General features: G+C 41.9%; 1 protein-coding gene across 3 annotated transcripts in view; it reads left to right on the top strand.

Moving 5' to 3' along the window:
• KDM4B (lysine demethylase 4B) overlaps positions 1-27,237 on the top strand; it is a 92,628-nt gene that overhangs the window by 42,226 nt on the left and 23,165 nt on the right. The window contains exons 8-12 of one of the 3 annotated variants that reach the window (XM_056336255.1): positions 1,979-2,116; positions 15,995-16,191; positions 16,674-16,706; positions 20,782-20,951; positions 26,543-27,039. In XM_056336255.1, the coding sequence (XP_056192230.1) occupies positions 1,979-2,116; positions 15,995-16,191; positions 16,674-16,706; positions 20,782-20,951; positions 26,543-27,039 (1,035 nt within the window). Of the gene's footprint in view, positions 1-1,978; positions 2,117-15,994; positions 16,192-16,673; positions 16,707-20,781; positions 20,952-26,542; positions 27,055-27,237 lie in introns of all 3 variants that reach the window. The other 2 variants (XM_056336254.1, XM_056336256.1) reach the window with 2 other exon arrangements.

Here is a 27,237-nt window from a genome sequence, read left to right as displayed (position 1 = left end):
TCTTAATGCTAAGAATCTGGGGTGTGCCTCCCTGTTTCTTACACCACCACCCCCCAAAAAAAAAAAAAAAAAGACCAGTATACAGAAAGGATGATATTAATGTCAAAAATAAACTTTCTTTTTTTCAAGCAAGAGGGATTATTAATATGTTACTTAAATATAATCCCAATTTAGAGACTGTGGGGGGTAGTGTGTGTTTTATGATAGGTACTTCCTCCTCCATGGCGCTCCCTGGAAGGATGTTTTTAGATGTGAAAAGGAGGAGGAGATCTCTCTAGTCTGAGCAGCCTATATCTGAATACCTCCTGTCTGGAAATAGTAGCTTTTGAAGGAGGATCACTACTATTCAGAAACAGTGAACATGTGCCATTTTTCTTTAGAAACAGAGATAGGATCCCTTCATCTAAATTCTTGGCAGATTTCAATGAAGTGAATAGGCACGCATTTATAAATCTCTATAATGGTATTCTGGGAAAAAAAAGAAACAGATCAATACTAGGGCTTTTTAATAATTAAAAATGTGTATTTCTGTAATCTCCTATTGATTTCTCCATTTATTCCTCAAGAGCTTGCAGAAGTCAGTAAATTTAGGGCTTTCTCCATGAGTGGCAGTTGGTGCTGGCTTTCCTTCAATAGTTATTACTTTTCTGCATGGCCTATCCATCATCTTGAGTGCTTTCTAATTTATTGTAAGGATAATGTTGACAGCAGTGACATGGAGGACATACACTGTGGGCTTGAAATGAAGACACCAGGATGTAGATTTACGGACAGAAACATAATCTTTCCGTCTTCTGAAGCTAGCAATCTACCACTCTGTTTTGATTTATGGAGGGGTGTGGACAGGAGGATGCTCTGTGGAGCTGGGTACATGCAGGACTTCGGCACCTCTTGTCCAGAAATACTGCAGAAGCTTCTTGTATTACCATAATCAGTTTTTATTCTCCCTTTTTTCCATTATTCTGCTGATGTTAATGACATTAGCAAGTTTAGGTGTTAGTCCAGCCAAGTGGGTATGTGTTTTAAGTTCTGCCCGTTTACACTTTCTGTTTGCACCCACCCTTGTGTTTGTAAGTGGAAGTTCTTTGAGATCTCCAGGCTCTGAACTGCTGTGGTGTGAGTTACTGCTGGTGGGAAGGGATCCAGATGGAGCTGTTTGGCATGTGGCTGCTATGAAAGGTCTGTCAGCACTTCTGGGCTGGAAAGACGGGGAAGGTCAAACTTTGCCTCTTTCCTAATCGGTGGAAGGGAGGTGCTGCCGCCTGCTCGCTGGGCTGGAAGGATCGCTCCAAGCGCGCTGTGTTGCTGCCAGTTGCTCTTACGATCCGTGCCATACTCTTTTTAACACTTACATTCCTTTTTCCCCCAATGTCTTCTCTGCGTAAGATGTAAAAAGAGGATTTTCTAGAAGCATTGCAGATAGATTGGCCTCTGATTGCAGCTGTAATCTGTGGAGTTTCTAACCCTTGTATTAATAATATCCATAATGCTTATTGTCGTTTTAATTTTGCTTAAGTAGACAAAATGGTGGGCTGTAATTTTTAGGGTGTTTGACTTACAGGTGAACAAATGGGAGAGGAAAATCCACTTCTCTTGGCTCCACTAACATGCTGGTGGGAGTGTAGGTTTGGACTTAAGGTGAGCGGAAGTGGTCATGATCTGAAGATTTGTTGATCATTTGGAATTTTGCAGTCTGAGACCCTTTTTGTAACAGGAACCTGAATCTAAATAGTTCAGATCTTGTAACCCCTTCCATCCATTGTGCTGTCTTTTCCTTCACAGAAATACTTAGTATTTCTGCAATTAACCAGAAATTGTTCTAGATTTAGCCAAGAATTGGCAATGACTATTCTACCTGCCCTCCAGTTGAAAGAGAGATTTAACCAGTGATTTATTTAATTTTTTTTAGGTCTCTGTTTTCAAGCTGCTACATTAACTGATCTGTGGGCTCTCTCTTCCTTTTGGTTTTGGTTTTCAGATCACCCAGGAAGCTGGAGAGTTTATGATTACATTTCCTTACGGTTACCACGCTGGCTTCAATCATGGATTCAACTGTGCTGAGTCTACTAACTTTGCCACTTTGCGATGGATTGACTATGGAAAAATGGCAACCCAAGTAGGTGTCCGTTGGGATGAAGGATTATTTAAAACCACTAGCTCATGAAATACAAGGGAATGAGAGCGGGAGACTTACCCTTAAGAACAAAATGGAAAGTGCTGTTGTTTTGACAGTGTGCTCTTTCATTGTGCCATGTTGCTGTTTTATGCCTGTTGATAATTTGTGTCATTTTGAGGGCATAGAAATGACTTTCTCAAATGCTAGGTGTTACGTACACCTTGCAAAGAGGTTGTTTTGAGGCTGGGATTAGTTTTCTGATGCATCCAAACTGCATTTCACAGTGAATAAGGTGACTGATGTAACTGAATACAATTCATTAGGTACACACCGAAGGGGAAGGAATAAGCTGGAAGTACTTTAAGCTTTAATAGGACTGTGGTAATAACCTTCTGAAAATATCTGAATTTCTCTAATCTGTGCACTCAGTTAAGTTTGAAGAGGAGAGTCATTCTGAAATGACTTTGTGTGGCTATTTCTCATTAGGGCAGATTTCTTGTACTATTTGTTACTTTTGGCAGTTCTGAAATCAGTGACAGTTTTCACGACAGCACGCATACTACATTCTCTTGTTTTTAAGTTTGAAGTATAACTGATTCAATAGGATCTGTGAATTTTTAAATCAGCGGTCAGTTCTACACAGTCTTTGGGAAAGGATAAGTGATTACAGAGGGGGGGGTAGCACTTGAAAAGTGCCTTAGATGTTCCTTTCCAGAAAGGCAGATGTAGTCTTCACTCTAGAATAGCACTTCTGATACCTCCTTCACTTAATTTCTTTCTGTCAACTCAGCTTGATTGTAACTTTTGTAATGCATCCTAATGCTTTCTTTTTGGACAAAACCAACTCCAACCAAACAGACAGCCAGTACATTTGTGTCTGTGTGTGGAACAATGTAGTGATGTCCATTTTTATTTACAAAGGTTTATATTCTGAGAGTAGCAAAAGGTAGAGGATTACCAAATGGCGTAATGCTTTTCTCAGCTTTGGGATCCTGGGGTCCTGGACAGTGCCCTCTTTAACCCTCCACCTTTATGCTGTGATGCCTTTGGCCACTTTTGAGCCAAGCTGAAACTTTCTATGCAGAATTATATTTGGTTGTGATCTATGTTGTGTGTTGTTCAGCCTGAGTGGATGCTTGGTGACTAATGTGAGTCACTCTTTTTTGCTTCTGGAGGCTAGTGCTGTTCTGGCTCTGCAGGCTTCAAGGGATCTTGTAGAATCACAAAAAAAAACCCCTGTGCGGTTTCTTTCTATTTTTCCTTTTTGCTAAGTGACTATCATTAACCCAACTAGAAAAGGAAGATGGTTGTCACCCCACAGGAGCCTTTTTCCTGCTTTTCCCCCTCTTTGTTGTTCTATAGCCTCCCTCAGCAGCTGCAGGCGGGCAGTCTTTGACTATCCAATGGCACAATAATTAGTGTCGGAGAAGCTCATCCCATGGAAAGCAAGCTCAGCCGATCAGGTTCCTGAAATGTGAAGTGTCTGTCTTGTTTATTTTTTTTCAGTAATGTTCAGCCAATAGTTTCAAGGACTCTGCTGTTAGCCAATAAATTTGGTATTTGAGCTCTTTTTTAAAAATAAACAGATTTTATTACTTCATTTCTGAAATTACAGGGGTGTAAAAGCATCTTGTTAGGTATGCTAGGGGCTGTGCCATGAAATATAAAAATGAAATATGCCATAAAATGTGCCATAATACACGAACTTGCAGTGCCAGTGTGGTAACATCTCTAAATTTCTAGTGATGGCAACTGAAATTACTCTCACAACAGAGAAATCCTCATGCTGAAAAGTTTCATATTTGGCTTCTCTGTCTCCCACCACTATTCAAGTGGCAAACTCTACAGTGGTGCTTGTAATCTCTTCATATCCCATCAGGTCCGTAGATGAGACCCCACGGTAGCAATCGAGGCTCCAGGGCCAGGTAGAGGCTGGGGTGGGAGTTGTACATTTGCATTTGTTCTGGAGTTAAAGGGATGGTAAGAAAAACCTAGAACCGTAAGAGTCCTCAGTCAGTGTTCAGTGTCTTAACCTCAAAAATAGCCAAGCAAACTTGGTTTGAAAATTTTTTAAAAATCGTGTTTGTCTGCTGTGACCTTGTATACCAGGTTTATCTGTAGCAAACGGTCATGGTATTACACCCCAGAAAATGGGGTTTATCATGGAAATTCTGACAGACCCTTAACTACAGCAGTGCCAGCAGGCACCGCTCTAATATTAAAAGCAATTTTGGGTTCAGCCATGTGTTCACAAACAAGTGACATTTGGGAAGTGCAGTTTTAGATTGAGCCTCCATGCTTACATTGTTAAGCAGCGTAGCGTGAAATTACTGAACAAGCAGCACAGAGAGCTCTGAGCAAATCTAGGGAGAGGAAGTTGAAGTGTGGAAGGAGACGCCCAATTTATTTCCATTGCACTCAGTGGCACTTGTCTGTTCAGAGATTTCCATTTAATATTGCCTAAACCAAGCACTGCATACATGTTAATTAACCCTTTGATACCTTACTATCAGGTTCCAGATGAGGTATGAATGCTGTTACGCTGTAAGGGCAAAAGGTGTGTTTAAATCTCATTTTAAGTTAAACAGGGACTTAATGAAGTATCGGCTGACTGTGTACACTTGAGCCGCCTGCACGTTTGTGGAGAGAGAATTTGTGGAGAGACACATACTCTGGAGGGTGTGATTTTTGGTTTAACTACTGCAGGTTTAGTAAATGTAAGAAACAGCTATATTGATTTCTGTGCTCTCAGGCACAATTAAATTATCCTTTCCCACATCCAGGCAGGTTTTTGTTTTTACTTGTCATACATTCTGTTGTGAAGTTCCTGGAAACTCTTGGCTGGGCAGCACTCTGCCGGCCCACACTCCTGCTGCAGTGGAAGCTGATTCTCCTTTCCTCAGGTTAGCAATACCTTGTCCTACCAGTACTCATGAGATCAGGGACAAGGTAAGGTTCAAAATTAGTCAGCTGTAATGTTCTCCTGGACGTTATCCTGGGGATGAAATCTGGATTCTGCTCTACTGAGAGCAATAGATGTCGATGGCATAGCGTAAGAGAGCACTCACACAGGAAGGTAATGGCTCACCTCAGAGAAACAGACAGAGCTGTGCTAATTACCTGCCAGATGGATGAAATGTTCTGCTAACCACAGCAGAACCTGCCTAGGCTGTAAAAAATACATAATAACTAGGTGAAGTCTAAAGATCAGCTTCTTTAGACACTAGTTCTGCTCTAATTGTAGAACAAGCATCAGCATTAGCCAAAAAAAAAAAAAAAAAAAAGGCAAGGGCTGCAGAGTTGTGTAGCAAACTGATAGTGTGTAAATATGCTTGTGTCTGTGTAACCTTGTAACCAGGATGGTTACAAGTTACTAAACCAAGTGGAAATTGGTTTAGTCAATACCCAAGTGAATAAACTAGCTGTCCTGTGCAGTTCAAAGCTTTTTGAAAACCTAGGGAGAGGTTTTGGAGTCTTTCAGAACTGCTTAGAAGTTGATGCTGTATCCCTGGAGACATTCAAGGTCAGGCTGGACCAGGCTCTGGGCAACCTGGTGTGGTTGCAGATGTCCCTGCTCATGGCAGGGGGTTGGACTGGATGACCTTTAAAGGTCCTTTCCCATCCAAACTATTCTGATTCTATGACTCTGTGAAGGAATTGGAGGGGTGTAGGTGTAATGATTTCATGCCTTTAGATGGAAGTTGTAACCGCTGCTGATAAGGAGCCTCGTGCCATAAGAGCAAACCTTGACTGAAGTATCTTTATGAACCGAACATAGGGCCAGTATGCAGAGATGTCTTCATCTGCATCGGACATCTCCAGCGTCTGTTTAGCGCGTCCTAGGCTCAGGTGGGCAGCTGAGCGCCGATGGCTTTTGGCACGTGGGTTACCACCAACATTCAGCAGAATTCTCTGCTTTCTGTCTTAGTTTTTCCCTGGTCTTGTTCCAGCTTTGTAGTTGTAGCAGGTGCTTGCCTCTTAAGTCTGATTTGCTGATCCTTCTAATGATTGCTTCTCCAGCTTCAGTGCTGGTGTGTGACAGACAAAATTCATGTCATCTCTCGTGATGTGTATAAATCCTCAGGACTGATTGCTCTCTGTTCTTAGCAAATGTCAATCTCTTTAGACTCAGAGGAAGGGTATAACATTCTCCTTTACTTCATGTCTTTAATTACATGGTGGTGTACCACTGGGAAATAGATGTCTTGCCTACAGCTGGACATTGTGCCCAGAAGTGTAAGAATTAACAGCTCTTTAGCTGTTCTCCCATTTACTGGCAATGTAAATGTCTCTGTCCTCAAGGATCCTTGTGTTGCAGCTGACTGACTTTCCAGTCAAGGTGACTTTGAGGCCAACCACAGCTTGCCTGCTCCACCTGATGTGTGTGGAAAAGCTGTGGTTGAACAGCACATCTGTCAGTTACCTGTCTAGGGGTGGAGAGGGACCTTCAGTTAATCTTGGGACTCCTGTAGATAGTTCTGGTGTGCTGTCACTACGTCTTCCCAAAGACGTGATGGGAATTCATTTCAGCACTCTTCGCAGATCAGACTCTGGCAGGGAAAGCTCTCTTCAAGGTACAGTCCTGTTTGACTAACATGAGTATCAGTGTGTCACAGGGTGCATAGTAAAAAGAGATCCAGAAGGAGCGAGTTTGCATTAAAGGGGTTTTCACAGTGTTGGAGGTATTGGCACGATATTTCAGGAGTGAGCTTTGAACCGAATACCCTGCTTCAGACCTTAATAGTACTGATTAAATAATACAGTTGAGTAGGGATAGTTTTATTTTTATATACTATAGTTCATGTTTACCTGCATAGGCAGAGCCTAGAAAATTAGGAAGAAGTATTTTCCTTTGTACTCTGTAGTTGGAGTTCTTCAGTCATTTGTCTTCTGTGAACTTTGTCATGTGTGGGTTTTGTTTTTGTTTTGTTTTCTTTTTTCTGTTCCATTGTTGAAAGCATCTTGGTGAACAAAAGGCAGTGGAAGTTAATTTTAATTTCTTACCATTTGGGTTTCTTTTTTCTTTTTGTTTTGCTACATGAGCCTGCAGTTCCTTTCTGCATTACTGGTTTGATTTGTGTTGTTTCTGAAAACTCTGGGATGCAGCCATCAACAGACAGAGGGCCTTAATAGCTGTGTATTTTTTATATATATATAAAAATATACATAATATGGTTTTATACATTGTTGTATATTTATTATATAATATACATTGTATTATTTTGTATAACATATATTCAATAATACTGATTATAATAATTACAACTGATATAATTATTTTTATTTGTTAAATTTAATTTATAAAATGTAAATATAAACCCAACCCTTTTAAACCCAAGTGTTTTACTGAAGTGTCCTTCCTGAAGTCGAGGTGGCCTGTAAATCTCCTGGTTTTCAAAAGGCGCTTTGAGAGCGTACGCTTTTGTAAGAAATTGAAGTGTACCTCATGAGTAGGCTTTTCCATTTCTTTTGCAAACCAGACTGGTAATAAGTGGATGGGAGGGGAACATTAAATTAAACTTTCGCTTACGCTAATAGCAGACACTCCTGGGTGATAATGCCTGTGTTACTATCAGTTGACATTTTCATACCTTAATTTTATCTCCTGTTTACTCCAGAGATAGTGCTGGAATTATCTATCTCAATATAAAATGGGGTCAAGTTGCCCTTCCTTCCCGAATCCTACGTTTTACGTTCTGAAATAAGTAGCCTTCATCTCATCCTGTGCCGTGTTCCCACACAGCCCTTCACTCTGCGCAGTTAGTCCCGCTCTGCTGCTCAGTCATTCCTCTGGGGAGCGGGGGAAGGCAAGTAAGACTCTTATCCTTGGATTTTACTGATAGATAAAGGCATCTTTGAGAGAGGTGCCTTTTGGATCTCAGACTTAGCTTATTTCTTCTGAACCCTTTCCTCACATGTTTGGGGTTTTTTTTGTGTAATATTGGAATAACAGATTTCAAATTTATATTTGGAGTATTGGTGATTTACAGTTGTCTGGCATACAATTTTCCTTGTGAAGTTGAAGCTTGCTTCAAACAAGGACATTTAAAGATGTCCTTATTTTCGAAGATAACAAAATTCATAAGGTTTTTGCAGAAACTGTTTAGTAATACTAAAAAAAAAGGGGAAGAAGAATTGTATTTTTGCATTACTTTGTATGTGTGCCTTAACTGACTCTAGACCTTTTAAGCTTAGAATACATTTAAAAATCTATTATGGAATGGCATTTCCATAGTTTTTTGTCAGATTCAGAATTACTCTTGTACAAAATCTCTTCCGCCTTTAACTTTGTACATATTTTATTACTTGTAAACATCCCTAATACCTTACTCTTGACAAAACACTGATTTTGTGCAATAAAAAGGAATTTTTACAGTGTTTTTCATGCTAAGATGGAAAGGAGACAGTTTTTTTTCTGAAATGGTCTTGGAGCTTCATTTTACCGGCTTTCTTCCAAGATCATCTTCTGAAGTACTTACTGGAAGGTTGCTTGTCATCATTTTTGTTAATGCAGGAAGAACACTTGCTGTTCTGTCAGCAGAAAAAAATACATCCTGGAGGTTTCCGGGGTTTCAGTCCCTGGGATGCCCAGCTGCTGCTGGACCCGACAACTGAGGTCCGTGCAGATGGGTGGGTGCTGAGCAGGTATATGCCTTGTCCCTTCGGGATGTCCTGCCCTGGAGAAGGAGCATCTGAAAGACTAGTTTTAAATCCAGAATGTAATTATAAACAGTTCAGGCTTTGATTGACAGTAGATGGGACATATGCACCTTGGGGCAGGCAGCTGGGGGCAGTGATGATGCAGGCAGCCTGTCCTTCTGCTCAGTGTTTGGCGGTACCCTTAGGGCACGGGACTGGGGAGGGTCTGGTGTGTGTTAGACCAGGCCTATTGATGTGACTCAGCCTAACTTACGCCTTGCAGTAATGAAAAAATTTAGAAATCATAAAAATTTAAAAAAGTAAAAAGAAGTAAAGCATACTGTTCTTGATGTTTTGAACGCTGCTTAGTAATGACTCCCCAGGAGTGAGTGATGGAAACTGCTGGATCTCTGGGATGGAAAGCTGCCCTGAACCCATGCAGTCTTGATGTTGCTGGGTTGACACAGTCTCCTGTTCTCTCTCTGCCTCACTAACCCTGTGATTTATGTTGTGGTGCGCTTTGCGGCTGTAGTAAATAGCAATGTGAGGAATGTGCTCCCTGCAGCTTATTCGTTCAGCTCCTCTGTCACACGGGAGACCCTCATAAAGTACCAGCCCACATCATTTATGTGTCAGAGCAGAGGCTTAAGGGTCATCTGGCTTTGGGGATGCTAGTATGGCAAGGCCATCAACAATCCCTCTTAAAAGCTGCCTTAGCATTGTGCCTTCCTACGTGGCTGGTGTTGCTCCATTGGAATTGCTTCAGAGGTGACACGTGGCGGGGCCCTTCCTGCCCTCCAGCACATCAGCATTCCCACCCAGCTTGGTGTCATCTGCAAACTGACTGAGGGACACTCGATCCCTCTGTCTGGGTCATTGATAAAGTTATTAAACAGGGCTGGCCCCACCGCCAAGCCCTGGGGATCACCACGTGTGACCGGCTGCCAGTGGGGTGCGACTCCCCTCACCACCGCTCCTCGGGCTCAGCCATCCAGCGGTGTTTTACCGTGTTCTGGCCATGAGCAGCCTGTTTCTGCAGGGGAATGCTGTGGGAAACGGTGTCAAGGTAGACGCCATCTGCAGCCTTTCCCTCAGCCGCTAAGCTTGTCACTGAAAATGAGGTTAGTCAAGCAGGACCTGCCTTTTGTAACCCCGTGCTGGCTGGGCCTGATCCCCTGGCTGTCCTGTGTGTGCCGTGTGATGGCACTTGGGGTGATCAGCTCCTGACCTCTGGCACCGGGGTCAGGCTGGCAGCCTGTACGTCCCCAGATCCTCCTTCTGGCCCTCCTTGTAGGTGGGCATCAACGTTGGCCAACCCCCATCTGCTGGGACCTCCCAGGTAAGCCAGGGCTGCTGGTTTCAGCTTTGTATCTTTTGGAAAATGTTACTGAGGAATACTCGTTATTACCTTGGGGAAGAGTTTGATAGCGTGCTAGAAGCAGATCTTGAGTTGTCACTTTAGATACTGACACTTCATGTTCCCCCCAACATAATTATTCATGCTTCTTCTACAAACTGTCTATAGATCATGGTTGTCATACATGGGATACAAAATAGTGGATTTTACTACTTCATCTGTTACAGGTTTACAGGCATGTAATAGAGCACAGCATTTGGCTTTCTTTTGAAAAGAGACGAATAAAAAGCAGATGATCAAACAGGAGGATAAAAGGATAACTTTAGTCACTTAGCAAGAATTGTCTGGCGTGTCTGTCACTTCAGAGCTGTAGATCTTCACCAAGCCATGTCAGTTCGTGCTTGCTGCTTGCTTAACGCATGAACGCGGGGTGCTGACCTGCTGAAACGACGTGCTTTCTGCCAGCCACAGTGGTTGGTGGTAGGCTTCTTTCACCAACTGCAAGTCTTAGGATGCGGAAGAAATAATAGCTTGAGATAACCTCAGAGTGATCTTCGCTATAGACCGCATCATAATGACTGGATAAAAGTCTTATTTTGTTTATCCCTTCTACTGGAATGAGTCTGTCAAAACAGAAAGGAACTGGTACTTCATTGAATCCCCTTCTTGCAGTACCACTGAATTTCCTCCTGCGTTCTTTCAGCCTTAGCCGAGACCTGCAACTCGGGGCCCACCGAGGTCAACCTCCCACCCTGCCCCTCCGCTGTGGTTGTGTTTGTCTTGCAGGAAGGAGGATTGTGTATATGTGAGAGAGATTCAGGAGTGGCTGGCATCCTTACAAGGTAGTCTACAGAGTAGTAAAAGATAAAAAAGAATTCTGGCAGAGGTTGTAAAATAGTTTTGCCAAAAAACTGACCCCCCCCCCCCCCCAAAACCCCCAAAACTTTCCATGTGACGTATCAGCAGAAGCCTAATGCAGTTGGAATGGGTTATTATTTTATATGCCTAAAATGAAGCAGGTCACATAGCATTTTATATTCTGTCATAAACCAGAATCCTCTTATTACAAATGCCGTGGCGTGGGGTAAATCTGACTCCCTGCCTAATGCCACTTGCCATTTACCCAACTCTTCTATGCACAAAAATCCGCATGGAATATTACGGAAGCAAGTTAAGGAAGCACACAAGTGTGCCCTGCAGCCAGGGACCAGGGGGAGTCCTTGGAAATCTTTGCCTAATTGTTTTGTTTATGAAACTCTGTGGAAGATTTCCAGTGGGTTTCCTAATGAACTGGTTTGTTGTTGAGACTTACGGCGATGCTGGTAATTATGCTCGGAACAGGGGGTCAAGACTCATCTTCTTTCCCACAAGCTTTCAACTACCAAGCATTAAACACGCGAACTATGCATTTTAGGGGTTTTTTTTTTCCTCCTTCTCAAAGTTTAACTCCTCATTAACTTGCAGAATACCCGCCACTCATCTTTGAGGCACATCCTTGCCATTTGTCTGCCTTTGTCACTTTGCAAGCCTTGGCTGTCTGGGAGAGCACTGCTGTACGGGGACTGAGTAGAAGGAAAATTAAACCAGAGGCCAGGCTGCTTTATCTTTTTTTTATTACATTGGATGAGTATTAACTAGTTTTCAAGTAACATGTCTATAATATGATAACAAATTGGATAGCTGTTTAAGAGTATTATTCTGGGAGGACTTTGTGTTTCTCCCGAAGGCTGAAACTCTATACCTTGTCCTAGAAATTTATGGAGAGCAGCTTCGGAGCGGTGCCTCCGTTAGCAGTATGTGGTCCTGTAATACACAACAAGAATTTCTTGGCTGCCTTTTGAATGTAACTGTCTTGCTTTCCCAGTAACTTGCCTTTAGGCTTCATTGTTAGGAAAAAGCAGACAGAAGAGCTTTAAGCAAAGATTTTGGTCTGGCATTTAATGGTGGCATAATAGCTGAAGGAACTTCAACTTTGAGTTTGTTGAGTTTTCTTATATTTAAATTTCCATTATGGCAAAATGGCTTAAGACTGCCTGAGTCTTAAGCAACTGTGCGGTGGGCCCTGATTTCCTCTAAATGTGAGGGGTTTTTCCATGGGAACCAGTGGTGCCAATTTAAATATATCGTTCTTGTGACTATTTCTGCATAAAGAGTTATTTTACATTAACTTTTTATATGTTGTGAAACAGATGGGGCTCAGCCTAGTGTGAATAGCTTACACAAAAGCTGTGCTGAAGGTTGAGGTTGAATGAGGCTGTGTTTTTCCATATATCATTTGATTTTATTACTTCAAGGAGACAGTCTTTTTATTTGACTGTTATTTTATATAGACTTATTAGTGTTTTTATTTTTTAAATGAAATTGCAAATAACTGTTACACGTTCAGTAGCCATAAATTCCCCCTCTATCAGTCTTTGAGTTATAATTGATGAGACAGGGTTCCTGATGCGGTCAGATATTTTACCGCAGCCTCCAAGTTTTAGTAGCAGATAACAAAATAATAAGTAGAGGAAGAATGTTGGCTTTCTGTATTTGAGAAGAGCTTCACTGTGCATTTCCTTGCAGTGTTTTTGTATGTGCTGAGATTGCAAGTTGCCTTTGCGTGTTCTTGCTCTGTACGGTTAACGGTCATTAGCTTACGAGGAACGAGGGGTGAGGCTAAGGAGAGCCTCGGAGGGTGGAACAAATTCCGTTCCTGCAGATTTAGCGAAAGTGGAAGCTCCTCTTGTCTTGTTGCTGTTTTGGGTCTCAGATCCTCTGTGTAACTGAAGGCAAAAAGCTAACCCTAGAATTGTTAAGATTTTTATTTTGCTTTTTTCTACCCCCATTTTCAGGACTTGCAGTCAGTCCTTGGAGATCCTCATTATTAATATTCTGTGGTTTATTCTGTTGTTTGACCTGTTGCTCTGACAGCCTTGCTGTTCCCGAGCAGTTTGGCGTGGTGGTCTGGCTACCAAATGGAGAATGACAGAGGAGGGACGGGAAGATACTTGATTAGATCTCAGAGTTCCTTAAATTTCTCACCTGTCATTTTGACATGACAGACGTATCCTTCATGTTGCCATTTAGTCATGGCCTGTGCTTTGGACAACCATAGCGCTCTTAAATTTTTCACAGGTCTACAGGTATGTAGGAGTTCTGTGAATACCTGAGTCGGGGCTCTGTGGTACAGTTTTGGCTCACATAAAGGAAGAGCTTCTGTATTTCTTCTTAGTGGTGGTGGCGAAATGTAGATTTGTTAATTCTTTTTTTCTTTGTTTCTATAAAGTTTAACAATAGTGGAAGATTGAAGTGTTATAATTTGCGGGGGGGAAAGGGAACACAGAAGGATGTGTTCTGCAGAAGCTGGGAGAGACAAAGGTGGAGGGTGTAGGCTTAATGTGTCTTAGGAAATACACGTGTTCATGACTGCAGTTAAATATTTTGAAAGAAAAGCAACTCTGTGTACATGGAAGGGGAGGCAATACATGGAATTGGGTATCATTGACAGGGAAGCACAAGCTTGCTGTTTTTGTCCTGCCGTAATGGAATAAAGCAGGTAATTAATTGCAAAGGAAATTTTTTGCCCTTCTCCACCCACAGTCTCCCCCTCTGATCTCCCCCCTTCTCCTCCTTCTCCCACCCCTCACACATTCCCTTTTGCAGTTGTATTGGAAGCGTCTGCTGTATTAAGCAGGATCTTGCTGCTGGATCTGAGGGGAGGGAATGGCAAAATACCCTGGCCATTATGGGAACGTGAGTGTGATACAACTGCAGCAGCTGAGGAAATATAACTGTATGGTCCAGAAGAAGCCCCAAAGGAAAGAGGCTTTGTAAATTATTCATGCTTGCTAGTGTGAAAGCAATAAAATGAAATTAAAATTGGAATATAAACATGCATCATGTTAGATTTGTGTAAAGAAAGGAAGTTGGCGGTACGCAGGCTTCTAGTTTTGTGGTATGCTGGAGATTGCAGCCCACAGTGTCATTTCTCTGAATAGCATCCAGATAGCTCAGTATGTGGTTTCTTGATAATCTGTGTGTACTTTACGTTTTCGTGGGACTCTTAAGCTGGTGGTGGTTGGAGACCGTACTGCAGACCTTTAGGCCCATCTGACTTGGGATTTGCTGTGCTTGATTTGAAGGAGTTGACATAGGTGTGCTGCAGCATGTTGGTTCCAGGTTAGGATCAGAAAACGGGCTCTTCCCCTTTTAAGCCATTTTTTCATGCTTTGTAAAGGCAGAGGAGGTCAATCTCCATAGCTCATTGATGATGTGTGCTGTGGGGTGCTCTCCTGTATTCCTCTTTGTAGCGGTGCACAGGTGCTTTTAAAATTTCTTAAGGGAAAGTGATTGAAAATCTGCTCAATGCAAATCCCTTGAGCCAGCATTGATGGTGGTGCTGGTGAGAGGCTTCTGCCTGGCCAGGAGTGCGGAGCATGGCTACCATCTGTGTCCTGCCGTCCTTTGGCCAAATTGCATTTCCATCCTTTCTGTCCCGTGTTACTTTTCATTAAATGAATTGGGTTTTCCTGAAAGTGCCTGTCTGTAAATGCTCCTTCCCACTCAGCACACTTGGGTCATTAGAGCTCTCCCAGTCAGAGCAGCAGAAGGTAGCCAAGCGGTCTTTGCAAAATGGAAAGTAGGAGTTGGGAGGGAAGTGGCATAGCAGAGAACTGTGCAGAGAGAATGTCTTCTGTCTCTCTCAGTGGCTTCTTAACTATTGCTATAAATTTTTTTATAATGGTAGTAAAAAAATTAAAGAAGAAAGGGGAGCAGCAAGCTGAATTTCATGCATTTCTGCTAAGAGAATGATAGAATAGTTTTGAAAAGGTATGGAGGAGGGGTGGAAAAAAAGATTCCTGCAAAGTGGCTATAATTCCCTCATCCTCACCTTGAAAAGCAATTTAGTGCATACTGAGGAAAGCTTTGCACCTTAGAGCAGAACTGAAAGGGGACTCAACGTTTCACACACAGCAGCAGAGCCGTAGTTGCAGCCCCCATGAGGCCAGTGGGTGTTGGGGTGTCCTTTTCAGTCCAGCACCTTCTTTTGAGTTAAAAGTTTATAAAGAATAGACCGTTCAGTCTGGTGTCTGTCCTGCATGCAGATCGTGTTGCTAGACTCAGTCTGTTAATTCTGTGCTTCATCAGAGCAAACGGACATCCAAGCAAAAATGCCTGTAAGTACTCTTTGTGTAGGCTTGTACAATGGCAAGGGTGTAATTCCAGGAGTTAATTTTAATGAGTGTATGTTAGTTGAAATGAATAATGCACATTTTCTTTGACTTAGGCATAGGTGGTTTAGATGCAGAATGTATTGTTGTAGCCTTTTTTATTTTTCTACAGTCTTGTGAAGGATTTATGTGCGGTGTCATGTGTAATTATGAAGTTCAACTGCCTTGTTCACTAGGTTAGTCTTTTATTCCTATAAGGCTTTCTTCAGTTATGAAGTGATACTAATAATCTCTTTTTAGCCTGAGAAACTCTGCAAGAGACCAGCTAATGGAGGGAAAGTAGGTTTGAGGTCAGACTCAGACCTGGTCTACATCAGCCAAAGTTATTGCTGTCCGATGATTGTAAGACAGCAGATGAGTGGTATACTGGGTACCAGTCACCAGAAAGTTCTAGCTTTGTTGGCAGGCTTAGAGGGAGAAGAGTCTTGGAGAGCATGGCAGTTTGTGCTGTCTCTGGTTTTGCCAAGGGCAGGCAGAGGCAGCGCTTTCCCTTAAGCTGAAACAGCCACGTATACATCAGTGCTGTTCCTAGCCTTGACCCCCTCTAGTAACCCACCTTGCAAATGGTGGAGCATTGGTTTGCCTCTGGAGAAAGGCAGACTCAGCTGACGAGGAAAGAAGGCGTTCCTCTGCTCTGACGTGGTGTTGGTGTCTGGGTATCTCTTGCAGTGTACCTGCCGCAAAGACATGGTGAAGATTTCCATGGATGTCTTTGTGAGGGTTCTACAACCGGAACGTTATGATTTATGGAAACAAGGAAAAGACATTGCTGTCCTGGACCATATGAAACCCACAGCTCTGACTAGCCCAGAACTAGATGCCTGGAACGAGACAAAGGCAGAGCTGAAGACTAAATTGCTTCGCAGGTAAGGAGAAAAAAGGAAAAATGCTGTGTCCGAGCACTGTGTTTGATTTTAATTGCTAAGATTTTAAGTGCTGTAATTCTTAGTTTGGGGTAGTTCAAACTTTTTTGTTGTTGTTTCTGTTTTGTTTTGTTACAATTCCTCTTGTAATTTTTCTTAGGTAATGTGCTCCCTCATTGTCCAGTTAACTTGAAATGTTACAGAAGCATATGTTTTCTGGAAGTAGGACGCTGTGTGCCCCCTCACATCTCATCTCTTATCCTCGAAGACAAAAAATCTATAGTAAACATTTATAGCTTCACTTATCAGAAAGCAGGAGGAGAAAAACCCCCATCAATTACAAAAGGGATTTTATGCATGCCTTTCTATGCTTCCTTTGATCTCTGTATTAATTTTCTACAAGTTTGTGGGGTTTGTGTGTTACAGCATGCTTGAATTGAAAATCTGGCATGCTAACCTTTTACTGTTGGAATCTTGCCTTATAGGATAGGAGATGAGGAAGAGGACAACAAACACCGGTATGTGACTTCCATCATCAACTTAAATGACTCCTTTTTTTTTTTCCTGTCAAGTTTCTTAAAATAGTAACTCTGAAAGTGTTTTCCTTTTCCAGTTAGTTTTTTCATGTCTGCTTCCTTGAAATGGCACAGGAAATCTTTGGGCATCGAGGTTTCTCATGTCATCTTGGTTTTGTGTAGTTTTCTGAATTCTCCTCTTGCTTCATTGGGGAACCTCAGCTATCTTGTGCCTGTTTTGGTTTTCCATTCTTGAGTCGGCAGTTAATCTATTGAATTAGTAAGGACATGTAACGATTAACTGGTTGTGGATAAAGCTAACTGGTCACCAAAGCAGGTAGTTAATAAAAAGCTGCCGCTGTCTCAGAAAGAGGGATTTGGAACTGGGATTCTGAAACACTGGAGTGTTTTAGACAGGGGCTGCTGATGGGAGAACCTTCCCTTCCTCATCAAGCTTGCTTGAAGAATGAGACTCTACATTCTAGGAAACTGAATCATCATAGGACTTTAGTGTACTCAGATGTGAGGTGTGTGCCCTTCCATATGCTCGCTTACCCTTTTTTACGTCATTCTCATTCCTGCTCCGCCTGTTACCCAGAGTGCCCGCAGTACAGCACACGAGCTTACTTCTTTCTGCTCTCATCTAGTAGTTGTTGAAAGTCTGGTATGAGTGTTGGCAGTCTCTGGAAATTGTACCGCTTCATCCAGATGCAGTATTCTGCTTGTAATTTCAGTTCCAGTATCGCTTCATTGAAATACAGGGAAAAAAAACAACTTTAGAAAGACTTTTAAGTTTCTGGGACCATCTTTGATAGGGACTTGGAGTAAGTTTAAAAACCGTTGACCTGATAATTTGATGATTGCTGATGTATTTAGGCATTACAGCAAAGGAAAAGGTAATACACTAGTAAGGGTGTCTCTCTTCCTCTAGCACTGGTGTTTATGGTCTTCCAGGAGATTTCAGTCACCCCCTGTTCCTTTGGACTGGCGGTCCGGTGTCTTGCCTTTTCTACGTGAAATGTTTGGTCCCTTATTTTACAAAGATTGAAATGGGAAAGTGTGTTGCCCACTAAGTCCAAGCCCCAAAAGACGTAACATGTACAGTATTTGGCAGAAAACCAATCTCTGTGATGTTGCTCCACTCCAGAAATTATATTCCTAAAATATTTTCAGCCATTCATTCTGCAGCAAGCTTCAGGAAAAGCAGCGTAGTCTCAGTCAGAAGTTGCCACTTAGGCTTTGTGGGCAGTGACAGGACTCCAGTGGGCCCCTGGAGTCTGCTACATCTGGAAATTTACTGCCTATGGCTGTTAAGGGTTACTTAAATATATGTAATGTTTGCATGGTGTGAGGTACTATATGAACACCAAGGATTATTTTCCCCTCTTCAAGCCTATTGCTTAGCAGAGGAGCCTCTCTCTTAACCTGAGCCTATTGCAAAAGATCCGGGTTACTTTTTTTCCTTATCTGCTCATTGTTTCCTAGATTATTTCAGCATTATCCTGAAGCAGTTTTGAAACTGTTGATTACTGCTTAGCAATAGTCTTTCTCCTATGTGTAAGTCTTGGAAAGACATCGTTTTACTTGAAGACTGACTTTTCTTAGTGGGATGGACTTTACTGGAAGAATGGGATTCACCTCTGCCCAAACCTCTTCACAGTTGTATCTACTTAATTTAAGTCACTTTGTGGTCTGTTCTTCAAAGAGTACAAATGGGGCTTTTTTGCCAGCTCTCCTGGAAAATGCAGCTTTTAAACTTTGCAGAGAAGTATGTTATTTCTTCTTTAAGGTCATTCATAGTTAGTTACCTTGAAAAACTCAGCTTTGTTTACTTTATGGCTTCAGCGAGAGACTGTTTTAATCTAGTCCACAAAAAGCCTGTTTCTGGTATGCGAATTATGTCAGCTACAGAACATCTTCCCTTCTGGAAATGTACAGCCTTCAGCTTGTAGTTTTGGAAGCAGAGTTTCTTTAAATGATGTGCCTTCCGCCTCTCTCAATTTCCCCTCAACTTCAGAGTGAGAAGAGTACTGCAAAAAGATCTTTTTTTTTAAATCTACTGTGAGTATAAAGCTTTGTGATTTAATTTTTGCCTGGCATTTCTACACCACAGGAGTAAAACACACACTTAACTAAAAATAGCTTGTAACACTTGCTTCTGCTCTGATGCTTTCTTCAACAACACTGGAAAGTTCCAGCTGCAATGGATAAGTCTTACAGATTTATCTTCTTCTCCCACCTTGCTTTTCCCCTGCAGAGAAGGTGATGTGTACTTAGAATGTGGGTGAAAAGTTGATCCTTCTGGGTTCAGCTGTCTGTTCCTGCTAATGAATGTCTTGCAGGTGTGAAGTTAACATCTATACTTGGAGGGCTACCATATGGTTAGAGTCTAGTAATTATAAATCACTGTGCATATGGATCAACTTTCTTTTCTATTAATCATTTCATCTCAGGTTGAATTTTTTTCTGCTGCCTTTGTTGGTTAGCTGATTAAGGGTTCTTAACTTCATTGTACTCCAAATCTAATAGCAGCTGAGTTTCTGGGCTCTGAGGATGGAAAGCTGAATTTCAGCTTTTCGGGGGTTTTGGGCAGTGTGATTGCGTTTTCCATGATGGTAGATGCGAGGCCGTACAGAAGATGCTGCTTTCAGAAAAACCCAAATAGGTGTCTGCATGCTAAAAATGGTGTAAAAGCTGCAGGTCTCTTCTGAAAAAGACAGTTTGTTAGACTTAAAGCCAACATTCAACAAGCTGTTTGATAGATCCTGTAGAAAGAATCATACTGGGTCTGGCGGGGATGGAGTTAACTTTCCTCCTAGCAGCCCACAGGGCTGTGTTTGGGATTTGTGGCTACAACAGTGCTGATAAGGCACCGATGTTTTGGCTGTTGCTGAAAGGTGCTTGCACAGCCTCAAGGCTTTATTTTTTTCCCACTCTTCCCCCTGCCCAGTGAGTAGGCTGGGGGTGGGCAAGGGATTGGGAGGGGACACAGCTGGGACAGCTGACCCGAAGTGGCCACAGGGATGTTCTATGCCATAAAGCGTCATGCTGAGCAATAGAAACTGGGACAGAGAGAGAAGGAGGGGTTGACTTCCAAGGTGGCTGTGGTTTGGAGACTGGCTGGGCATTGGTCTGCCTGTGGGAGATGGTGAGTGGATTTCCTTTGCTTATTTCTTTCCCTTTTTTATTCTTTCCTCTTTCCTTCACTTATTAAACTGTCTTTGTCTTGACCTACAAGTTTTCTGGCTCTTACTTCTTCCTGTTTTACCTCCTTGTCCCACTTGAGCAGTGGGGAGTGAGTGAGTGTCTGTGTGGGTGCTTGGCTCCCAGTACGGTTCCTAACCAAGAGCCTTGATCCTGACATCTGAATTTGCATTTGTCTTTGCATTATGGCTACTGTCATCTCTTTGTCTTAGTGGCGTTGACTCTTCAGAAAGAATGGAATTGCTATTGGCCTCTTGGTATTAGTCTGATCATATTAATGTGCACTTTTTTTAGTTAGACTTTTTCACAGGCCTTGGACCTGGTGAATTATACTACTGAAAAATCATAGACTGCCTATTGATTATGCTATAAGCATTCATTGGACTGTGCTTTTAGAAACTGGCAGTGCTGGGTAATGTTTCGGAGCTGGAAGATGATGCTTTGCAGGCTTCCAGCACTTTGCCAAAGGGAAGCACGTATAGAATGAAAAGAAATGTTGGAATGGAGGCAGAAGATGAAAGAAAGATGTGTAACGAGTTGTCATCTATATTTTGAAATACAAGCAAAATAAATTTAAAATACAATTAAGATAATTTTAACTGCAGCTCGTGAGCTTACGTTAGTAATGGTGGGAAAAAGCTCTTCAAGAAATCCATTCGTAGCAGCCATTAATGTCCAGATCTTAAATGTTGTGTTAAGCAAGGTTCATCTGTTTCCTTTCAGATATCTCTTTTGCCCTGTAGCTATTGTTAGCTACCTTGTGTTTTCTCTCCAAAGAAGATCCTTTTGTTTTGTATTCAGCTTTTTAAGTCAGTGATCGTTTTATATATTGAAGACTGTGCTTTTATGTCAGATCACAATTCTGTACTTCTAGGTCTCACCGAAAAAGAAGTCAACCCAGAAGACATAAAACAGAGGATCAGAAGTCTCTTGGCGATGTCATGGCTATTGAAACTGCCTTGGAAGATGTGAAAGTAAAAGAGGAGCTGAAAAGAGGGACAGATCTAGAGGAAGAGGAGAGAAGCAAAGTGATTGAGGGAGAAGGTGAGGGCCCTGCTCACTGATGGTAGATCACTTCGGTGAAATACTGGGGCAAGCTATCTCTCTAAAACACATTTGTAAATAACTTGTCTGCTGATGTTTATTTCCATGGAAATACCAGTGGAGTCTCTCCCAATATTAAATCTAGGGTCACTGAAATGCACCATCATTTACAGCAGCAATTGATTTTTTCCTCTCTTTAAGGATTCAGTCCAAATATCTTTTTTGGCAGGGCTTGAATATTCTGCCCAAACTATTACAGGTTTGTAAGAATATATATTAGCGGAGGAATATTTTTAAATATTTCATAGAGAAACAAATATGTTTTGTGTCCTCCTGTGAAAGGGAATGATTTGTGCACTCCCTTGTGCAATTAATCTTTCCCCTTTCCCTCCCTCCCTCCCCATTTCTTGCAGAGGCTGTGAATAAAGTCAGCCTTAGGTTGTGTGGGATCCACAGCTGCTGCGTGAGTTCAGGTTCCAGGTTTCGTTTCAAGTCTAGCTGTAGGAGGGAAGCGTTTCAGCTTTCTTTGCATGGCTGAAGTTAATAACCAGTCCATGACAACTCCCAGTCCTTTATGATTTCTTCTGCATATGGTTAGTCCAAAGGCCTGACCTCAGCCAACTTGCTGGAGGCCCTTTTTGTGATAGCTTTTTTTTTTCTTGGCTGTGTATGAAAGGATGCAATTCTTGCTGGGAGTAAGCTTCTTTTTTTCCGCCTGTGTGCATGGTTAAGTAGTTGATGTGTCTGTGATGCACTCTCCCTTAGAGGCACTCTCGAGCATTTCATAAACACTAGTGAATTCATTTTCATATATTCTATATACCCGTTATTTGTTTAGCATTTGGCAGAAACTGACGCTGCAAACTGTTTGGAGAGCCTTGATAATGATCTTAAAGGAAATCTGTGGAAGCTCTGGGAAGAGAATAGAGGTCTTTGTTCAGTTCCAGAGTCTCCTAGCTAGACAGTGTGTTTTCACTTCTCATGGGAAATAAGGAGTTTGAAAATGATCGTTGTACAGAGCAGGAGTAGCACAGTGCAGATAGTTGATTTCTATTGCCCTAAGCTTGAGAGTGTCATCAGGGCGTTAAATTGTACGCTCTTAGGTCTTGTACAAGTTTAACAGTTGATGCTTGTAATAAATGGCCTGAAAATGCTGATATCCCTTTGGAGACAAGAGATAAGTGACAAGGACAGATCCGAGATCATTAGAATGGCAGAGGAACAATAAAGTCTCTGTTCTAGCTGAACAGGTTCCAATCATACACTTAGACTACATGTTACGAGCTCTTTAACTGTTAGCACAGGAAGGAAAAACTTATTTTCAGCACCATTGCAGAAAACGTCACTAGAATTAGACTATTTGCTTTGCAGTTTCTGAGCGGTCTAGTGCTTAGTGTGGCTGTTAGCAAGTACACGAGTTTCGTAATGCAATATGACACTTAAATACCAATAAGTTCGCTAGTTTTCTACATCCTAATGCCTGCATTACCTCTCACAAGTGCCTTACAGTTTCATCTTGGGAGGAAAAAAAAAAAGCATCTGTTTGGATGGCCCTGTTCATTGCAATTGAGCTTCCCTCCCCCTTGCCTTCACGTTTTATATTCCTCTGTTTTTAATTTGGCTTGATTTTCTACTTACACCAGAACAGATGACCTCGAGAAGGAGGACGAATGAGATTTCAAAGTGATCATTGGTAGTTTCAAAGTAGGTCTTATGCTTCGTTTTAGTTATTTGGACTAGCTGAGTATTAATAACTTGAGGTTTTCAGGATTTTTGACACAGATACCTTAAGGTGTTTTCTTTTGTTTCTTATGACTCAGCTTTATATTAATAATTTATTATGTTGCTATTAATGTATTTAGAATTCTTAGCAGGTTGTCTTGGGACTTGAAATTAAAAACGAGAGTCTTTAAGCCTTGCTTCTCTCTGGATGTGCTAAACAGCACACATACATCCTGTGAGTCTGCAGGTATGATTTGCGACACTGTGCTTGTTGAGTCCTGCAGACATGGGCTACAAACCATATATCTTACAGGATTCTCTTTTTTTTTTTTTTTTTTAATGTGAAAAAAAGCAGCGAGGTGCTGAACTGCAAAATAGTTGTGTGTTATTTTCCACTGTGTTTCATTAAAAGGCATTCCCTCGTATCCTCTTGAGTGCTGGTGATTGTAAACTAAGTACATAATTACATGAAGTAATACTGTGATCAAGATGCCGGTAAACCAGAACCGAAAACTTCTTTGCTGTTATCTGTATATAATAGCAAATCAGTTCATAACTGGTTTTTAGATAGCCATTTGCTACGTGAGGGTTTTACTTCGGGCAAAATCTCAAGAATTGGCCAAATGTCAAGTAGTGGCTGGTCTCTCCCCACTTGTAAGCAACTTGTGTTGCTTAAGTTGGCGATGTAAAGTCATTAGGAAATGAGAATTTTAATGGGGTGGAAGGGCTATCATGAAACAATGTCATAGCATGAAAGCTTGTCCTGGAGACTTTCTGGACTTTCCTAGCATCATGTATTAAAAATAGAGCCTTTTCAGAAATCTGCTGACAGTCACTGTGGCCATCTATGTATTTGTAGCTTGTGCTGTATGAAGTTCTGAGCAGACACAAGCCCCTAGAAGCAAGTAGAAGGTGTTTTCCTACTTTTGATTTCTGCTTTTGTATCATCATCATGTTTGCATGTTCTGTTAGCATGGGTATGTACGGACTATAAACACTGGGCGTGTAGGATTGCTCTAGGTAGTATTCTCTTCCTAGAAGGAGGGACTCTATTCTAAGTGAAAACGTGAACTCAGTGTTCAGGAGTAACTTCGGGGTGGTGGAATAGTTTTTGTGATTATCCGCAGCAGTCTCCCACGTGGATTGAAGGAAAAACCTTGTATGCAACACAGATGTTTCTGCAGGTGCAGTGCTGTATTAGAGGGACGTACTGGCAGAATTCTCCTGCTTTCTTCTGTGTTAAGTTTCATCTTATCTCTGTGCTTGTGCTTCTGCTAGATAAATAAGTCTAATTTACAGTTTCTTTTTGAGCTGTTGACAGTAGAAATTATTCAAAGTTGTGGCTGAATTACTGATGCTGAAGTCCATTTCTAATTGTCTTTGCCTAGTACCAGGAGGTACTGCTCTAGCTCTTGTAGCAACTTTTTATAATCCATTTGCCCAAACCCTACGATGTACAGTCCTGTGTAAGTACTTGGACTTCCCCACCAACACCCCTTCCCCTCAAAGTTATTGTACACCTACAACTTCATGAACTCCGTATAGCATTTCAAATTAGAGAAGCAAGTCTTCTCGCCATGAAAAAAGTCACAATACTGTTTTCCATGTGTACCAGCTCTACTACGTGTGCCTTCATGCTTCAGCAGGAGGTGGCTGATAGGCATTCCTCTGTTAACTTGTGTGTTGATTTATGCATAAAGATCCCTTTCCCTTCTAGAAGTATTCACAACAGCCAGATAAGGACTTTGAATTTTACATCACTTTTTCCTGGCTTCTGATTTTATAGATTCACTTGCAAACTATTTTGTTCATCTTAATGCAGAAAGTTTTAAACAAAGTTCTACCTGCCAGCTGCTGTCAAATTACCCATTTAGAAGTCAATAAAGCTGGTGAGTGGCATTTGTTTTGTTGTTGGATAGAGAATTCTCTGAGTGTATAGAGAGTAAATATGATCCGGTTTTGTGCAACTGGGGAAAAATCCAATTTGCCTTTCATTCAATATGTTTGTTTCTCTAAGGAAATTCAATATTCCTTTCTCTGTGATAGAACAAACCAGTTTATCTGCTGGACTGCCTACGCAAGTACAGCAATATTTGGGCTGGACTTGGGCAAATTGGGCTAGACTTGTTCCCATTTTTTAGAAGTCTGTGTAAATAAAGACATCAGACCAGACTTCTGGGAAATGTCAAGGTTGAGGTATCCCCTAGAAGATTTCAGCAGGGATTTTAGCACTTAATCTTAGTGTGGGATTATTTACCTTTTCTTTTCAAACCCTTCCTCCTGCAGATACCTTGTTATTGTGTGATGGTTTATCTGATCTCCTGTTTACTGTGTTTGGCTGGTCAGCTTTCGTCTAGTCCTTCATGGAAGAGTTGGAATTGGTGAAGCATCATTATTAGGGTGAATGGTCTCTGTCTTTCCTTGTCATCAGCCCTCCTCCCCATCCTGTTAGGGGGAAAATGGCCTTTTGCAACACAGTCATCTAGTCATAGCATCTGCAGGTGAAAAACAATCTCTTATGAAATAAATTGAGCACTGGCATCTGTCCGTGGAGCATCTATTATTTAGTTTCCTTTGAGTGAACTGATAACTTCATTCATGAATTGAGGGAAGAGTTGAGCAAAGGGAACATACATCATTTTAGATGGAATAAGGCAAGATGTGAAAGCATCTCCTGTCCTAACCTAGAGGCGCTCGCTCAGGGGCCAACAGGAATTTCAATTACTGCTGTAAAATCGGAGTGTGTAGATCCTTTAACAGAGTTGTATTGGGAATATAGGTGGGGAAGACTTTTATGGGTCATCACTGCCTTGGGTAAAAATATTAAGACGTGTGTCTGTTCCAGAAGTGGTTTTGTTGTCGCAGCTATGTAAGAGACCTGCAATGCTATGCAGATAAGATGAATGACAGTAAGCTGGGAGAAACAAGGACAAACGGAGTCGGTGTTGGGAAAGGATGTCTCAGTACTGGCATGGTGTCTATAACAGGCTTAGTTCAATGCTGTACTTGATTTATGCTTTAAAGGCATCTTTTTAAAAGACCTTGCAGTAGAAATCTTTTGGTAATAATGATTCAGGTATCTTTGTTCGGTTCTTCATTTCCTGGGGCTGTTGAATGCATTGACACGCAGTGATAGTCAGATAAGAGCTATGCTTGTAAATAGAGGGAACAGTAAATGGGGGTGGTCCAGAGGCTAGGGCAGACTAGTGGTATAGAACGGTGGTCTCCAAATTTTTTTGATTGTGCCCCCTTATCAGCAAAAAAATTTTGAGTGCACCTCCTGATGCATGTATATTTATTTATAAAATCTATACATGTAATGCTGTGCTAACATATTGTGTCCGTTATAAAATACACACAAAAATAGAGATTGAAAAAAAGGATCAGATAAAGATAAAATAAACATTATTAAAGACTTACTTCATTCATTAGTGGTAAAAAAAATATTTTCTTCCTGCACTCCAGCTGATGTATTTGTGCACCCCACCTTGGAGACGGCTTAAGCAGAAAATTTGAAATACAGAGTCAGGGCTAATGCAATACATTACATGTTTTTTGGCACACTGTGCAGTTTCTTAGGGGTTTAGAAATTTTCCCTCCAGGCAACATTCGTTTTGGCAGTCTTTCTGCTCCAGTCAAGAATTAAATAGTCCATAGAAATGACACAAGTCTTTTCTTTCTAAAGTGGGCTTCTCCAAGTCAATGCTGAATAAGTCTAGAGCTTTCAGTCTGCCTGTTGGAAAGGAAGAATAGTACCATAATGTAGTGTGTTAGCCCAGCATCAGAGCTTTTTGGTGAAAGGAGAAAAAAGTTAAATGCCCAGAAATCGTGGCATATGAAGCTAAATGTTGCCTATTGCCTTGAAACAGGTGACTGCAAAGCAAAGGCCCGTCCTCCAAAAGTAAAAGGAGAGAGAAAGAAGAAACACCTTTTCCATCAACACCAACACCAGCTGCAAGCACCTCAGCCTCCTCTACAGCAGCAGCAGCTGCCACCACCGCCTGCACTGCAGCAGCAGCTGGCAGAGGACAAGGCACCGGCAGCACGACCACCGGTGCCCCCAGCAGTACCCACATCGTCTGCAGCAGAAAAGAGCTTGCCCCCAGCTCCACTGAATATTGTCCACCCCTCAGAGGCACCCGTGGAGGAGGATGACTTTAAACCTCGGCCGATCATTCCCATGCTTTATGTGGTTCCACGGACCAAAAAGGTGGTGTTTGACAAGGAGCACATGTCCTGCCAGCAGGCGTTTGAGCAGTTTGCCACGCAGAAGAGTCCAAGCTGGCGGGAGCAGACGGTCCCTATGGAAATCCCTATGAAGGAGGAGGAGAACGTGGAAGCAGAAAATACAGAGATGGCTGCAGAGGTCAGTGATTTACAGGTATGCATGACCGGGGAGTTGACTATAAGATATGCCAGTTTTAAGCAACAGGTTGAGGACCAAACTATTAGAAATGGTGGGGATAGGGGGAAATGTGCATTGCCATACCACATGGCACAATTAGCATAGCTTTCATGTAGATGTTTCCAAGACACAATGGTGCAGACCAGAGAGGAAAAAAAT

This window comes from Falco biarmicus, chromosome 4, assembly GCF_023638135.1.
Source record: "Falco biarmicus isolate bFalBia1 chromosome 4, bFalBia1.pri, whole genome shotgun sequence".
NCBI classification, from domain to species: domain Eukaryota; kingdom Metazoa; phylum Chordata; class Aves; order Falconiformes; family Falconidae; genus Falco; species Falco biarmicus.
The sequence above is the reverse complement of the archived record's forward strand: the minus strand, read 5'-3'. Positions and strand labels throughout refer to the sequence as shown.